At 47.2% G+C, this 17,280-nt stretch overlaps 1 protein-coding gene across 1 annotated transcript in view; it reads right to left on the reverse strand.

Moving 5' to 3' along the window:
• Positions 1–7,398: 7,398 nt before the first annotated feature.
• The window catches only part of C2H6orf132 (chromosome 2 C6orf132 homolog), a 49,925-nt gene continuing 40,043 nt past the window's right edge, over positions 7,399–17,280 (reverse strand). Inside the window, exons 3-5 of the mRNA XM_056818232.1 lie at positions 15,081–15,162; positions 10,646–13,655; positions 7,399–9,181 (exon numbers count right to left, since the gene is read on the reverse strand). Coding sequence (XP_056674210.1) covers positions 9,064–9,181; positions 10,646–13,655; positions 15,081–15,162 — 3,210 coding nt within the window. The 3' untranslated portion in view covers positions 7,399–9,063. The remainder of the gene's footprint in view (positions 9,182–10,645; positions 13,656–15,080; positions 15,163–17,280) is intronic.

A 17,280-nucleotide genomic window follows, 5' to 3' on the forward strand; every position in this document is an offset into this window, starting at 1 on the left:
GATTCCAAGGCAGGAGATTTTTTTAAAAAAAAAGGAGGCAGGAAAGTAGAAAGGAAGGGGGACCAATAATAACAATAATAGCTAGTATTTATATAGTGTTTTAAGATTTGCAAACTGCTCTATAATTACCTCATTTTATTTTCACATCCACCTGGGAATAAGTGCTATTATTGTTCCCATTTTACAATTGAGGAAACTGAGTCAGGCAAATTAAATGGTTTGGCAAGTGTCTAAGGTCATATTTGAACCCAGGACCTCCCATCTCCAGACCTGGTGTTCTATCTACTGAACCACCTAGCTGCCCCTGTGTCTGAGAGCAGGTTGGAAAGAAGTGATTTAGCAGAGTGGGTGCTGTATGTAGTTGGAGTCATAAACCTGAGTTCAAATTCTGCTTCAGACATTTTCTAGTTCTGTGACCCTGGACGTGTCACTTATTTCTGTTTCCGCTCCCCTACCTGAAAAATGGGGATGCTAGGATTTTTGTGAGGATCAAATGAGATAGTATAGAGAAAGTGTTTTGCAAACCTTAAAGTGCCATGTCAAAGTTATCTATTATCTTTACCTCTCTGTATCCCTAGTCACGTTACTTTTTCTTTCCTGGATCTCGATAGTCTCCTTTTAAAAATGAAAGTATAAGGAAGAGGCAGTTTGGTGTAATGGAAAGAGAGTGGGCCTCAAGATGTGGGGTCAAGTTCCACCCCTGACTCACTCTGACTGTACCACTGCAAACAAGTCACTTAACCTTTCTGTGAACCCAGGTAACTATAAATTCAAGAACACTGGAAAATCTGCATTGGTAGAGGGAGTTTCCTCACCTAAGGAGTTCTCTAAACGAAAGAAGTCAAAAGTCCAGACAGACAGAGACAGACAGACAGACAAAGGAAAAGAGAGAGGGAGAAAGAAAGAGGGGAGAAAGAGAGAGAAGTTTGAACTAGAACAGGGGTGCTTGATCTAGGATCTGTGAATTTTAAAAATTCTTGATAACTATGTTTCAGTATAATTGCTTTCCTTTGTGATTCTCTTTATTTTATGCATTCAAAAACATTATTCTGAGAAGGGGTCCCTCGGCATCAGCAAGACCACCCAAGGAATCCACAACACAAACAAGATTGAGAATCCCTGGACTAGATGGAATCTCAGGACCCTTCTAGTTATGACATTTGGTGAGATGACCAAGCTCAGAACTAAGATAGTGGCACTAGGAGTGGAGAAGGTACACATAGGGCAGATAGAAGAAAGAATCAATAGGACTTGGGAACTAATTAGAAACAAGAGAGTAAGATAAAGAAAGATAAGTAGATAAAGGAGGCAATCAATTCATGTAATTGGGAATCTTTACAAAGGAAATGACTGGGAAGAGAGCAAGCTTTCTGAAAAAGAGAATTTTTTAAAAATCGAAAATCCTTATATTCTATCTTAGAATCAATATCGAGTATTGGTTCCAAGGCAGAAGAAATGTAAAAACTAGGCAATGGAGGTTAAATGACTTGCCCAGGGTCACAAAGCTGGCAAGTGTCTGAGGTCAGATTTGAACCCAGGACCGTCTATCTCTAGGTCTGGCTCCCAATCCACCAAGTCTCCCAGCTATCCCCTGAAAGACGATATTTTAAAGAAGTTCCTACTAATAGCTTAAAGGCAACATGAGAATTTTTATCACAATAAAAGCTTATCGATGGCAGAAAAGGAAAGGGATGAAGGCAAGCCCATTTTCTAGAACAGTAATAATGCCAGTAGCTCACCTTTCTCTAATGTTCCTAAGGTCGACAAGAACCTTGTTGGATAGGTGCAAGCTGCCTTTAAGCAGGGCCTGAGCTCTATCATGAGGGATGCTATAGACCAGTGATGGTGAACCTTTTAAAGACCGAGTGCCCAAACTTTACCCTCACACTACATGTGAGCCCCTTCTTTACCCCAGACAGGGGAGGGAGGAAGCGCTCCCATTGACTGCTGGGCAGAGGGGCAGGTGATGTAAGAAATGTCATCAGGTGCAGTGGACAGGTGGAGGGGAGCAGCTCTCTCTGGCACATGTGCCATAAATTCACCAACATGTCTGTAGAAGGTAAGGGGTTAGACTAGATGACCTGTGAGGTCCTCTAATACGGAAATTCTAGCTCAGGTCACTAGATGCTAGTCCCCACTTTAGAGGTGTGGAAAGTCACACCTCTCAGAATTCCCAGCTAGGGCTTGACCTCATGTCTCTTAGATCCAGGGTCCTTTCTATTATACACAGTGGTGGGTATTCAATCTGTTAATTAAGTACACAGGGTCCTGTTTGGGAGATGTTTTAGAAGACTGCAAATCTGTAACTGCATCTGCACAGCAGATGAGAGGAGGACTGAACTGGAGAGAATCATCCACATAGAAGGTGATGGTTGAAGCGATGAGGATGGATCACTTTTCTGAGGAAGAGTGTCCCATAGATTGAGGATCATAAGATGTCATGTTTCAGAGTGGCCCTTATAAGGAGATGGGAAGAAAAGAACTCAGGACAGGAGAGAGAAAAGGAGTAGTCAGAGAGATAGCGACTCACTCCGAAGGCAGCAGTATCCTGAAAACCAAGGAGAAAGGACAAAACCATTCACTGTGTTCATTGGGTCACTGGTGACTTCTGGAAGAGCAAGGTCAGTAGAGTGGTGGACACAAAAGTCAGATTACAGAGGGTTAAGGAGTGTTTATGAAAGTGTGTATGATGGGAGCAGCTAGGTGGCTCACTGGAATGATAACCAGGCCCTGGCTTCAAATGGGATCTCAGATACTTTTTAGCTCTGGGACCTGGCCAAGTCACTTAATCCCCATTGCCCAACCCTAGCTCTCACTGCTCTTCTTCCTTGGAACTAATATACAGTACAGATTTAAGACCTAAAGTAAGGGTTAAAAAAAAGAAGAAAAGTTCATGAGGAGAGGAAGAGCGGGAAAAGTAGACATGAGACAGGGGGAGCTACTTATTTGAAGAATTTCTCAGTGAAAGAAAGTAGAAATAATTAGAGGGGAAACCAGGAATCAATGAAGTTCTTTTAAAGACTGATAGAATAGAAAGAATATTAAACTGAATTGAGTTACTTACCAGCTATGAGACCTTGGGAAAGTCACTTCCCTACTTTGGGTCTCAGGTTTTTCTGTATGCAACTTACCTTTAACTAAGTAAATCTGGAGCAAATACCAAACTTGAAAACAGGGGTAAACCATTTATCCAGTCAGTTAATCCCCAACCCTGTCTCTTTGCTCCCTAGGGGAGTGGCCAAAAGTCGGTTACATTCAGAGGCTGTTGGGTTAGTTAATCATTAAGGGTCCCTGACAACTCTTTTGCCCTTTACAAGAAATCTGATTTCCTGTTAGTGGAGAGGGAGAATGTTGAATCTGTTGGAGGTGTTGGAGGAAGGGAGCCTCATGGCTCCAGAGCCTCTGGTACAGGTGGAAGTTTTAGTTAGTTATTTGTTTGTTTGTTTTTTAACTCTTACCTTCCATTTTAGAATTGATACTAAATATCAGTTCTAAGGCAGAAGAGCCCCAAGGGCTAGGCAAGGGAGGTTGACTTGCCCAGGGTCATGCAGCTAGGAACTATCTGATGAGATTTGAATCTAGGACCCCAGTCTCTCTACCCACTGAGCCAACCTAGCTGTCCTGGAGGTTTTTATTTGTAAGAGAAAGGATACAACTTTCCCTGAGAATCTGGGGGTCTTAGAGACTGAGACAAATGAGTTGAAGAGAAAGGAGAAAATTCATGCTTGATAGCCTTAATCTTTTCTAAAGAAGCCTTTCCTACCTTGCCCCTTCAAGTACCAGACAGATTTGTGGGAGGAGGGAAACTATAACTCATATTTCCTAAATAGAGATCAATAGTGGTTCCTGGACCCAGTTGGGGACCCATATCCTCTCTGTCCTATCTACTAATAATGGGGTGATAGAATGTGCTTTGAGCTTCAAGAGTGAAAACAGCCAATGACCAGGAAGCTGTCATTAGCCACAGAAAGTATTTGGGAAGTTTTGGCACCAGTGAACATGGATAGGTCTGACCAATTTGCCACCTGCTATTTTATGAGTCAGCTTGCATAGGAGTAGCTGCTTTCCACTTCTTACTCGTTGTTCATCCACTCCAGCTTCAAAGTTTCAGGCAAATAGCAGAGCCAGAAGTCAAGCCCAGGGGCCAGCTGGGTGGCTCAGGGGATTGAAAGCCAGGTCTAGAGAATGGAAGGTCCTGGGCTTAAATGTGACCCCAGACATTTTCTAGCTGTTTGACTCTTGAGGCAAGTCACTTAAACCCCATTGCCTAGCCCTTAACACTCTTCTGCCTTTGAACCAATACATAGGATTGATTCTAAGACAGAAGGGAAGAGTTAAAAAAAAAAAAAAAGAGGAATTTGAATCCAGTTCCTCTGGCTCAGGGAAGACTCACTGAATTTCAAGTCAAGATCTAGGCTCTATTTCTTTGGCCTCTCTATGATCTCAGGCAAGTCTTCATTTCCTTGTACTTCATTTTTCTCATTTACAAAATGAGGGTGTTGGGGGGCAGCTGGGGTGGCTCAGTGTATTGAGAGCCAGGCCCAGAGATGGGAGGTTCTGGGTTCAAATATGTTCTCAGACACTTCCTAGCTGTGTGATCCTGGGCAAGTTACTTAACCCCCATTGCCTAGCTCTTTACCACTCTTCTTCCTTGGAACCAAAACACAGGATTGATTCTAAGATGGAAGGTAAGGGTTTAAAAAAATGAGGATGTTGGACTGTAGATTTTTAAATTAATATCCATTACTCCAAACATTATATTTAATAAGATTTATTAATATTGACTTGGAGCAAAAAGGAAAGATAAAAAGCTAGAATAATGTTAGCCTTCCCAACCCACATTCAGGAAAAAGAGAAGAGTGAGAGGAGGAGCCACAAAAACTTATATACAATAATGTAAAGGATGCAGGTAAACAGAGAGGGAAAAGGAATTTTGGGATGAGGAAAGAATTCTGGGAGATGGAGTCCAAAGGATACAAAATTTCCACTTATACAGGACCAAGATGATATCTGAGATCGCTTCTAACTTCCATGAATTGCATGACCATAGGCAAATCATTTAATGTTCCTGACTCAGTTTCCTTATCTGTCAAAGAGGCATAATAATACTTGCCCGGAAAGTTTGGTGTCATGGGAAAAGTACTTTGCCCATGTAGGATAAATTATGAGTTGCTTCGAGGAAATTCTGATTTCAGAATTGTTGAGAGCTGGGGGATGGCCTAAGCAGGAATTCTGTTATTCCTCAATGGTTAAGGGCTGTCCACCTCCATTTATCCTCCTCCCCCAGATCTCAGAATGCTGCTTGGACGTCTTGGCTCTTGGATGTAGGAGAGGAAAGGAAGAGGACTCTTCTTTCACAGCAGACTTAGCCCTAGTGAGATGATTCTGAATTTGAGAGTGAGAAGTCCTGAAGTGGCCCCCAGGACTAGCTCCAGGGATTTCCCCAGAGGCCAGATGCCACAAAGGGCAGTTTCCAGGGATTTCCTCCCCAGCATTTTAGGTTTCCAATCCAGCCCTAGAAAGCTCTGGGATAAATGCCAGTTGCCCGACTGGGGAGCATCTTCCCTGTTCTTCAGCACTCCTCTGCGCCATCCACCTGTAGTTGACTCACCTGTCCGTGAGCCCTCTCTGGGCAGGTCTTGGCCTTGGGAGTGCCCTGGCCCAGGGCTCTTTGGCTGAGCTCCACACAGGTAGCAGTTGGCCGCAGAAACTCCAGGTGAAGTCAACCCGTACCATTTTCATGCCAGCCTGCTCCACCCCTCCGCAGGCCCCTCCAACTCTTTCTGGGGACTGGAGCAAGCCTGTAAGCCTAGTGCCTCTTCTCCCATGGCCGTCCCTGCTGGGCAGGGCTGAGATCATCTAGGTGCCCACCCAAGTTCTCCTGGGGGCAAGAGGGAAGCTTGTCAGTGGCTGATTTAGGAGGCAGGGCCCCAAGCCTACAGGCCGCTGTGCCCTCCACCTCCGGCCGGGGGGGCAACTGGGACTAGCTCAGGGCTGGGCTAACACCCTGGGGAGAAACTGGTGCAACCTGTCCCAGCTTAATGCATCCCTGCACATTTGGGTGTGGGCTTCTGGGGTCTGGCAGAAAGCTGCTGAGAGACTAGACTGGGAATGAGGAAGCAGTGAGGACCCAAGAGGCCAGGGGAGGCTGTTTAAGCTGGTGGAAAATTTCCACATTCTTCCCCCTGAAGTACAGTAATCAGGGCATCTTTCTAATCTTGCTTGTCACCGGCCTCCCCCGCTGCCCTCCCCACCATCCAGCTTCTGCCAAAAAATAGGAGGAAACGCAAACATCCTCCCTAACATAATGGCTTGGTCAGACTCCTTGAAACGAGCTGGAGGCTGTTTGGCACCGTGAATAGAATGCTGGAGTTGGGGTCAGGAAGACCTGGGTTCACATCCCCGACCTATTGATTGGGTGAAGGCAAGCAATTTATAACCAGTCTCAGCTTCAGTTTCCTCATCTGTAAAATGGGAACAATAACAGTCATTTTTACCTCCCTCAATTGATGCACAGATCAAATGCCGATATATAAAGCTCTTGGCAACCTTAAAACTCTATTATTTCTTTTCTCTTTTTAACCCTTACCTTTCATCTTAGAATTCATACTATGTATTGAAAACCTACATTTTAAATTCTTTCAGTTCTAAGGCAGAAGAGGGATCAGAACTAGGCAATGGGGGTGAAATGACATTCTCAGGAGTCACCTAGTTAGGAAGTGTCTCAGGCCAGATTGCAGCTTTCCATCTATTGTCCTGGTTCCTATTGTTTCTTTTAAAGCACCAATTGTTATTTAGACTTGGAAGGGGTCCTTAGAGCCCAAGACCAAATGGTCCAGCTCCCTTATTTTGATGAAAAAGTTGAGATCTGGAGAAGTCAATTGACAAGGCCAGTAAGTGGCTGGGCCTGGATTCAAATTCAGATCTCCCCACTCCAGAATCCAAAGCTCACTGCCCTCGATGTTTCCTTCCAATATCTCCCTGGCTCCTCACCTTCCTCACCTATACAATGAACTTTGCTGGGTCATAGGATTTTATATATATATATTTATATTTTTTATATATTTATATTATAAAATTTATATATGTATATACACACACACACACACACACACACACACACACACACACACACACACACACATATATATATATAAAAGTGGGATAGGACTTTTAGAATTTTACAGATGAGGAAACTAAGGCCCCAACCTTGTCACAGGTTTCTTAGAAGGCTTTTTATCCTGGTATCTGAGCCTCAAACTAGCTCTTCTCACTTGCCACTTGGGTTAGAGTAGATGGTAGTAAGAGTAGAGAGAATTCAAGGATTCCCCTTCTTCCCTCCCCTCTTCTCCCTCCCCCCTCCATCATCATAACTCAATGTTCAGTCCACAGCCAGAGAGCCGGTCACAGTCAGTAATTTTGGACTAGACCTGTTTATTTCCACAGCCAAGAGAAACCCATTCAACGCCCTCCCTAAATAATGTACAGCAGTTAGCCCACACCCATCCCCTCCAGTGCCTCCTGTGTGCCTTAATCCAGAATATAAATTAATAGACGCTTACAAAACACTGTGCAGAGAAAGTACACACACATTTTACAGAGAGAGAGAGAGTTGGGGCCGGGTTTGGACATCAGGTCAAGTCCATTTCTTATAAAGAGCTCCCTGGACTCAGCAAAAGGATATGCAGGGATAGTTTAAGTTCTGGAGCAGGCCAGACCCTCCAGGCCCCACCACCCCCTCAGATTCTGCCTTCTTTCCTTAAATCTTCTTCTGGGTACTTTCAACTGGGCATGACTAACTGTATCCACACTGACATCATTCAAAATCCTTGTCCCCTGCTGGAGCGCTGTGACCCCTTGGGGACAGAGACGGGCAGCTCCCCCGGCCCCCATTATTCAGGAACATCTCTTCCCTGAGCCTGGGGCCAAAGGAAGGGCCCGTGTCCTAAGCCATGTCCCTGCCTTGAGCAGATAGGATGAACACAATCCTTCTCTTCATCTCTCGCTCTCCCTCTTCTCACTTCTCAGTCAACCATTAAACTTGTCTGTTACAAATCATTCATTAATACTCCCTCTCCTTATTCCGCATCCCTCAGCTAGAAGTATTAAACTCCAGTGATTTTTATGATTTGGGGGGAGGAGGAGTGTTGGGGGAATAGGGAGAGATCTGTGAGGATTCCTCCTCCTAAACCCACTAGAAAGCCTGGTTAAGCTAATGACTCCAAGCTCAAGCCCCAGAACCCAAGTCTTCTGGCTCCTTTGTGCTCTGCTCCCAAAATCATGGCTAAGAAGACCTAGACTTGAATTGTAAATCGAGCCCCATTCAGCATCCCCCTCAACATAGGGACTCATCTTCCCCTAATCCTGGCTGAAGGAAACTGGGAAAAATTCGGGGTCTCCCCTTCCTTCCCCCTGCCCATGGCAAACAGAAGTCCAGGGCACTCTGATCTTCTTGGGCCCTCATGTTTAGCAGAGTGGCTCTGACTGGGGGTTATCAGAGAGTCTTGATATTTTTGAGAGTGAAAACATTGGGGCTGGCTGTAGTCAAAGAGCCTCGGTCTCCCTGGGACATGTCCAAATCCTCTCCCAGAAAAGTAGCAAGTACTTAGAGCAAGATCTGAGGGCCAGATAGGCAGTAAATTCCAGTTATCTATGGCATCCCACTAAAAATCCCAGAGGATTCCAAAGAGGATTTGTAGCCCTTGGAAGACACGGAGCTGGGACCTGGGAGAGGGGACAGTGTCTCTGCTGCTAATCTGTTCACAGGTTATTTATGGTTTGAACTTTTTAAAACCTCTTATATATATATTTTTTTGCATTTGCTTGGGAGGGGGAGGGAGGGGTTCTAACCTGCCAGAAACTCGGACTTTGGCTACTCAGGGATCCTAGCCAAGTGTTTCCCCCTTTCCTCCCCCACCTCCAACATCTAAGTCAATCCAGGTGTCAGTGACAGCGTTCAGTCAAATAAAATCCAAATAGGAACCCTTCATCCTTTCCAGAAGACTGCTTTTCATTGTCCATCTGCCTCTTAGTTAAGTTCCAGTTCACTAAGGCAGGCAAAGCTCAGGATGGAGCTTTTCGATGTGCTCCAGAGTAGACGTAGGAGATGGGTTGTCGGGTTCCAGGTCGCACTGTGAAGGTGTTGGCAGGACTGCTATACTGAGCACTGCTGAAGGGCGACCTGAAATTGGGAGGATAAGCAGTGAGAGCATTGTAGGCTCCTGGTCTGATGAGTCCCTCCCTCTCCTCATTCGTTCTCTGTCTGCCTGTCCATCTGTCTGTCTGTCTGTCTATCTCTGTCTCTCCCTCCTTTTCTCTTCCTCCCTCTCTCTCTCTTCTTCCCTCTCCCTCTCTTTCTCTCCCTCCTTTCTTCTTCTTCCCCCCTTCTCTCTCTTTTCCTCCCTCCTTTTCTCTCCCCCCCCCATCTCCATCTCTCTCAGTCTCTGTCTCTCTCTTTATCTCTCCCTCACTTTCTCTTGAGTCCCTGGGCCCATGGTGCTATATAATTGCCAAGGAAAGGTACTTCCATGAATACTTAAGCATCTTCAGCCTAGCCTCAGCCCCTAGCCTGGGTCCACTCTTCCTCAACAGTGCCTCACAGAAATGGGTACCTACTGCAGCTGAGGGTAAACAGGAATGGCCCAGGGTAAGTTTTTGTTAATACAGTTGCCAGACCCTGAAATTCTAGAGTTCTACACCAAAAAATTAACCTAAAGCCATGAGATTTCAAAAAGAAAGGAAAATGTAAGATGGAAAGGAATTGGTAGAGAAAAAATTTAGGAAAAAAGGGGAGAGAAGGAAGGGTAAAAAGAGCAATCTCAAACAAGATGGTGCTGGCACGGATATTGAAAAAAATCCTACTCTTCACAGTGTAACCTTCTTCTTCTTCCAAACCTTCTCATCCCTCCTCAAATCTTCCATGGCTCCCACTCCCCCCACTTTTCTGGCTGAGATCCTTGCTGCATATTTTATATTTAAAAAATTGAAGTTATTTAGAGGGAGCTCAGCTTTCTTCCATCTTCCTCTACTCCTTTCACTCAGATGCCTTCTGCCATTATCTCTTCATCCCTTTCTCACTTGAGATGACCTTAAACTAATCCCTCTACCTGTTCTAGCAATCCCATTGCATTTTAGCTCCTTCACTAGATTAACTTCTCTGTCATCTCTACCACTTCTTTTCTTTCTCTTTTTTAAAAAAAACTCTTGCTTTCCATCTTAGAAACAATACTGTATATTGGTTCCAAGGCAGAAGAGTGGTAAGGCCTAGGCAATGAGGATAAGTGACTTGTCCAGGGTCACACTGCTAGAAGTGTCTGAGGTCAGATTTGAATCCAGGACCTCCTGTCTCTAGGCCTGACTTTCAATCCACTCAGCTACCCAGCTGCCCCTAAAGATAAAACTTTAAAAAAATTAAAATAAAAAGATATTTTGCCAATCTCTCTCTCTCTCTCTCTCTCTCTCTCTCTCTCTCTCTCTCTCTCTCTCTCTCTCTCTCTCTCTCTCTCTCTCTCTCTCTCACACACACACACACACACACACACAGAGGGAAAAAAAGAAAGAAAAAAGAAAGAAGCCCATCCCAGTCTGGCCTGATCTGGCTTTCTCTCCCTTCCCAACATCTTTTTCCTTTTTCCCTGGGACTCACCGGTTTGTTGCTGGGGTGAAGCTGTAGTCCGTATTAGATACTTTGTACATATTCTCCCCAGGGCCACCACTGCCAACGACACCCCCTCCTGCATAGGGTCCCTTCCTTCCAGTCCCTTCTAGAGAGAGTCTTCGGGTATGCAGGCCCCCAGGCGGGGCCCGACCTGAAGAATTAACGCGTCGCATCTCTGCTCCTCCATGCCCGGACCCATAGGTTCCACCAGGCTGGGGCCCAAAGGCATTGGGGGTGCTCAGACTCCGGGCAGGGCCGCCTCCTGGGCCACAGCGGGGAGGGCCAGGGCTCCTCCGCTGCTCGTTGAGGTAGAGGCGTTTCTTAATGAGGGAGCGGCCTCCACTTGAGAAGCGTTCGAAGCCCCCACCGCCGCCGTAGTGGACACCAGAGTAGTAGCGGGAGTAGCTATTTCCCGGGGATCCCGAAGGGGACGGCCGCTCGTAGCCCGGAAAGCCCAGGTCCAGGGTCTGGCCGTAGTCTGAGAAGCTGTTTCGGAGAGGAGAACCCCTGTGGCCCAGGTAGGCTGGGGGTGGGACCGGGGCTGGGGCGGGAGGTGGGTTAGAAAAGTCAGCATCATTGCTGAATTCAGGGGGTGGTGGGATGACCTCAAAGTTAAATTCTTCTTCCTCTTTATCGCTTCCCTGGTGCGAAGGGGAAGACGGCGAAGAGAAGGACTTGGGGAACGGGTGGCTGCGGCCGTAGGAAGAGGCTGGTCTCTCCTGGCTCCCGGAGGGCTGAGATTCGTCCTTGGACCCTCTCTTCCAGGGCTGGAACTCTGAAGTCCCTGGTCCTCTTGGGGCTGGGGAGCCCCACTTGCTGGGTTTGTCACGATGAGTCGGACTGGGCATCTGGGGAGACTGCTCTACTTCTCTCATGGGCTTGGGCACAACCGTGAAGGAGTTGGGCCGGACCTCACTGTAGATGATGCTTTCAGAGACAGTCTCTGACTGATTTCTGTTGCCACGGAGACTCCCTGGCAATGAGGACCGGCCCAGGGCACTGCCCCTAGCACGCCCTTTCTGGGCTCTCTGTTTGGCGGCAAGGAGTAAAGCCATTGGAGATCCCTTTTCCACTATCTCCCCTGTCACTGGGTGTCTGAGGACCTCCCTGTCTGCCTGAGCTTCTCCAGGGGTCTTGACAGATGGGTTGTTTTCTCGGATCTCTCCAGACTCCTTCTTGGCAGGGCTAGGTGGTACGGTAGCCCCCTCCTGGTCTTGGCCCTGGTGGGCTTTGTAGAGAACCGGCACCTCCTCTTGGACCAGGGGAGTCTTGGGTGCAGGGGTTGGTGAAGGAGGTGGCCCCGTCCTTCCAAGTTTCTGAGGCACCAAAGGGGAGCCCTTGGGCTGGAGGGGAGAAGGTATGGCAGATGTTTGAGGCTCGGGGGGTTTCTCCCCTGGTTCAACAGTCCTGGCCGCAGGGATGCCTGCATCCTTTTCTGCATCCTTTTCTGCCTCAGGTCTGGGTGGGGTGGGCAGAAGTGGGAGCTTCTTGGCCACCGGCTTGGGAAGTTTGGCACCCCCAGCTCCATTCTCTATTACCTTTTTGACTTCCAATGGGGGTTTAGGAGACGGGAGGCCTGTGGCTGCCTTAGTTTCCTTTTCCAATGAGGGGGACATCAAGGCTTCCAGCTCACTCCTGATGCGCTGGACACTTGGAGTGGGGGGATCTGCTGGGGCATAGTCCACAGGTGGGAGAGTCAGGTTTGGGGGAGTCTGCTTCTTAGGTAAAATGGGGCTCTTGTCTCTGTTCTCAGCAACTTTGGAGGGGGGTGTGGGACTAGTCCCATTGCAGGGGGAGCGTTCTTCTCTCCTTGAGCCACAGAGGTAGGCAGCCAGCTCGCTTCTCAGTTTGTCCATTTGCTTGGGATCCCGCCAGTCTACAGGGTCTGAGGAGTCCTCGGCCACTGGGGTGGGAGTTTGGGACTTGGGGGTGGGAGAACTTGGTTTGGGAACTTTCCTAAGCCCTGTCAGCGGTACTGGGACCTTTTCGATAACAGGCAGAGGGGGAGCCTCTGGAGGGAGGGGGGGTGCCTCTGGAGGGGGAGGAGGTGCTACTGGAGGGAGAGGGGGTGCCTCTGGAGGGGGAGGAGGTGCTACTGGAGGGAGAGGGGGTGCCTCTGGAGGAAGAGGGGGTGCTGGGGGTGGCAGTGGAGAGGCTGAAGGTGGTGTTGCTGTTCTGCTGTTTATTCTGGGGCTGGTTTGGTTAGGCTGAGGACTAGCTGGCATAGTGTCTCTAAGCTTCCTGGGGCCATCTGGCTCCTGAGTCCCATCAGGATATGCTTGGGATGCAGGGCGGATATGGAAACTGGGTGGTAAGGGGAGCCGGTTTGAAGTCTTCTTAGGAGTCTCCCCCTCCTCTTGGGGATCCCCAGGAGACTCTTGAACTGGGATGGATGAGGTCCTGACAGGGGTTGGAGGGGGTACCTTGAAGGCACGGGGGAAGGTAAGGTGGGGTTCAGGCTTGGACTCAGTAGGAGGGGCAGCAGGGCTTCTGGGGGGGCTGTCCTTGTATGCCTCAGACTGCCCCCCATTTAGCACAGTCTCTGATTTCCATTTGGAGACAGCTCCAGAAGTGAAGAACCGAGGCCCTGTTGGTGTACGAGGAGACTCTGGGACTGGGGGGCCTGGTGCTGGCATAGAAGGGGGTGGGGGTGCCAAGAAGGCTAGGGGTGGGGCTGGAGGGATAAAGTCTGGAGGGGTTGGGGTTGGTGGGGAGGAGAGAGTAGATGTTGGAGACAGAGCCCCAGGTGGTGGAGGTGGGGCCATGTTGGGTGGTGGTGGTGGTTGGGGTTCTAGCACTAGGGGAGGAGGTGGGGGTGCCATGGAAGGTGGGGGAGGGGGTGGAGACTCCCCCTTGAACACCGAGACATCTGGGGGTGGTCCTGGAGCTGGGCCCACGGGGGGTGGAGGGATGATGGGCTCTTCACCATAGTGCCTAGATCTCAGGTCACCCACAGAGCTGTACAGTCGGAGGTTACCATTGACTTGCAGACTGCTGCCTATAAGGAAAGGGAGAGCAGAGTGAGATATGTCCAGGACTTCCAGGGGACCCATCTCATCATTCCCTGCTCCCAGGGAAGGCCAACCCTGAAGGCAAATGATCCCTTCCTGCTTCTCAGGTAGGAAAGACAGGGAGGCAGGGGCCTGAGCCCTGCCCACTTGGCAACATGACCCTCCTCTCATTAGCAGTGTGGGAGGAAGATGGGACTTAATGGGATCTGGGAGCCCCATTCTTGACCCACCCAACCAAGGCCTGATGCAAGCAGAAGAGTGATGGAAAAGAGGTTGGGAGGTGGGGGCAGTGGGGAAGGAAAAGAATGAAGCTGAGTAGAGATAGGAGCCTTTCCCCTTCTCTCTCTTCAGAAGCTGGTCTTTTCCAGCTATCTCCTCTGCCCCAAATCCCTCCTGGTCAGTTTGGCAAAGGACAGCCAAGTATAGCTGGGACCTCATTGTCTGCACTGTAACTCAGCCTGAGTTTGGAAGAGCATTTAGACCCTTGGAGGCGAACATCTCCCTCCTCCTACTTCTTCTCACTGGAGAAGACACATTCAACAGATACCAATTTGCCGGGTTCCTTTCTTTCTTTGCCAGGTTCCTGAATTCTGAAGTCCCCCCCAGTCTAGCTACTCCCTCCCCCTCCCAGAGCTGGCTACCCTTCCTGGTTCCCCATCAAAAATGGATTTGAATTTCTAAGTTTTTCATGGCTGTCATGGCTACTTTAAGAACAGGGGGATCTCTACCTCCATGACATGTTTATCCCCCCCTCCCAGTATCTATTTCATCTCAAGAGACAGGTGGGTAGACAATTCTCTCATCCCTTTCCACCTACAGACCTAAAGGAAGCTATAAAGAGTACTAGCCTGTCGTTAGGTAGCAGCTTCATCCCTTCCTGGGTTGGGAGAGAATTCTCTTCCTGTCCTCGGTGTCTGACCTCTATCGTTTAAGAACCCTCACCCTTTATTGTCTGGACTGCTCATCAGGTACTTTCCCATATTGCCTTGTAAGGAGAGTTATCTTTTCATTGGTTTAAACTGTATCTTTTTAACCCAACTGTAAGCTCTTTGAGAGCAGGGACTTCTCCAATTCAAACCAAAAAAGAGACATTCTGAGAGATATTCTGGGATGGAAGGAAGGGTGCTTTTTATGGATAAGCTTTTCCCCAAGAGCCTCCAGACTCATCCCTGAATCCCTCATTAAATAACAGTATTCTTGTCCTATATTATTTTCTCCTTTCCTCCCTCACCCTAATTCTTTTCCAGGCTAGATCCTGTTACATCAGTAGGCAGGAGTGATAGGATAAGGCTGGGATCTCAGGACACAATTTGTGTTGGGACTCAGCCAGCTTGAGATCATGAAGAGCAGCCAGATGTTTGGAGGCAATAATCAATATTTGGAAGCCCCTCTACTCCAGAGGCAAAGGGTACCTTTGTCAGTCACTTCTTTGTCCATAAAATCCTCTGGGACAGATGGGGTTGGTACAGCCAGTCCATGATTTTCTTGTGCATTCTGGAAGAAACCCAAGAATAGTGAGCAGGAGAAGGCAGAGATTCATATTAATTTTTATTTAAACTCTTACCGTTCATCTTAGAATTAATACTGTGTACTGGTTCCAAGGCAGTAGAACAGTAAGGGCTAGACACTCAGGGTTAAGGGACTTGCCCAGGGTCACACAGCTAGGAAGTGTCTGAGGCCAAATCCTTGTATTTAGGCCTGACTGTCAATCCACTGAGCTACCTACCTGCCCCTGAGATTCATATTAATTTGAAAATGACTTTTATATGATGATGTTCAGTCATTCAGTCATTTCTGTCTCTTCAAAGCATGCTAGGCCCTTCTATCCTTTACTATCTCTTGAAATCTGTTCAAATTCATGTTTTTTTTTTCCTCATGACACTATCTATCCATCTCATTTGCTATTTCTTTTTTTCCTTCAATCTTTCCCAACATCAGGGTCTTTTTTTTTTTTAATTTTAAAATTTAAACTAAATTTTTTTAATTGGGGTCTTTTCTAATGAATCTCATCTTCACATTACGTGGTCCAAGTTTTTAAGCCTTGGCTTCAGTATTTGGACTTCTATTTGATCACTCTTTTGGCTCCTCAAATCTAAAATCTAAACTGTTCAGCCTAGCATTTGAGGCCCTCCCTATCTGTCCCTGACTCCCCTTATGGATCATTTGCTACAGTCAGACCAACTTCCTCCCTCTCTCCCATACCCCTGGATTCCCTGGCTTGACCCCTTACTTGGAATAACTACTAACCCCTCCTCTAGCTGTGCAAATCCCCCCCTTTCTTCAAAGCTCACTTCAGTTCTCATATAGATCTGAAAAGCCTTCCTTGCCCAGACACAGCGGTGGTCTCTGACCCCCTCATGGCACTTCTGGTCTGTACCACAACACACAGCACTGAACAGTTTTTCCTTTCGTGTGTCCAGCTTTGTCTCTTGGACAGGAAACTCCTTGAGGGCAGGGATAACGCCTCTATGCATCACAGGAGACATATCCCTGATAGCGCCCCACATGATGCTATGTACACAGTGGATGTGTGTTGATGGTCATAGCCAGGGCCCTGGAAAGATGGTACAAAACTTCCTAAAATTCAGCATAAAGAATTCACATTCAGGGGCACCTAGGTGGCTCTGTGAGAGAGAGCCAGGCCTAGAGAGGTTCAAATCTGGCCTCAGACGTTTCCTAGCTGTGTGACCCCGGGCAAGTCCCTTACCCTCCACTGCATAGCCCTTACTGCTCTTCTGCCTTGGAACCAATGCCCTGTATCAATTCTAGGACAGAAGGTGAGAGTTTTGAGGGGAAAAAAAAAAGAAATTCACATTCACTGAAATTGACCTAACTGCTGTTTCCTCTCCTCCCTCTGCCTTTTCCCAGGCTGACTGTCCTGCCTGGAATACACTTCCTCTTCACTTCCACTCTTGAAACTCCTGCCTGTTTTCAAGGATCTGCTTCAGAACCGTCTCCTTTGAGAGACCTTTTACAATTCCCCCCAAGTTGTTAGCACCACTTCCCCAAATCACTTTTAATTTTCACATTAGATTATGAGTTCATCAAGGGCAGTTACTGTTTTTTGTTGCTTCCATTTGCATTCTCAAATACAAATAGTGCTTAACACATAGTAGGTGCTTAATACATGTTTAACAGAATTTATTTTTGTATATATTTTGTACTTATTTGTTTTTTAAAAAACCTTTTACCTTCCATTTTAGAATTAATAATGTGTATTGGTTCTAAGGCAGAAGAGTGATAAGGACTGGGTTAAGTGACTTGCCCAGGGTCACACAGCTAGGAAGTCTGAGGCTAGATTTGAACCCAGGACCTCCCATCTCTAGGCCTGGCTTTCAATCCACTGAGCCACCCTGCTGTATTTTGTATTTACTTTTTTCGTATTTTATATTTTGTATTTACTTATTTGGATATGTAGTGTGGATTCCTTCTGTCTTCCCTCTCAAAATGTAAGCACTTTGAGAGTAAGGACCATTTTATTTTTTTTTCTTTGGCACAGAGTAGATAGTTAATAAATGCTGATTATAGAAAAGTTATATATTAAGGAGAAAATGACTTAGAAAGCATTAAGATATAGAGTTGGAAAGGGCCTTTGAGCTGACCTATTCAAAT

The sequence above is a fragment of the Monodelphis domestica genome, chromosome 2, assembly GCF_027887165.1.
Source record: "Monodelphis domestica isolate mMonDom1 chromosome 2, mMonDom1.pri, whole genome shotgun sequence".
In the NCBI taxonomy this organism is placed as follows: domain Eukaryota; kingdom Metazoa; phylum Chordata; class Mammalia; order Didelphimorphia; family Didelphidae; genus Monodelphis; species Monodelphis domestica.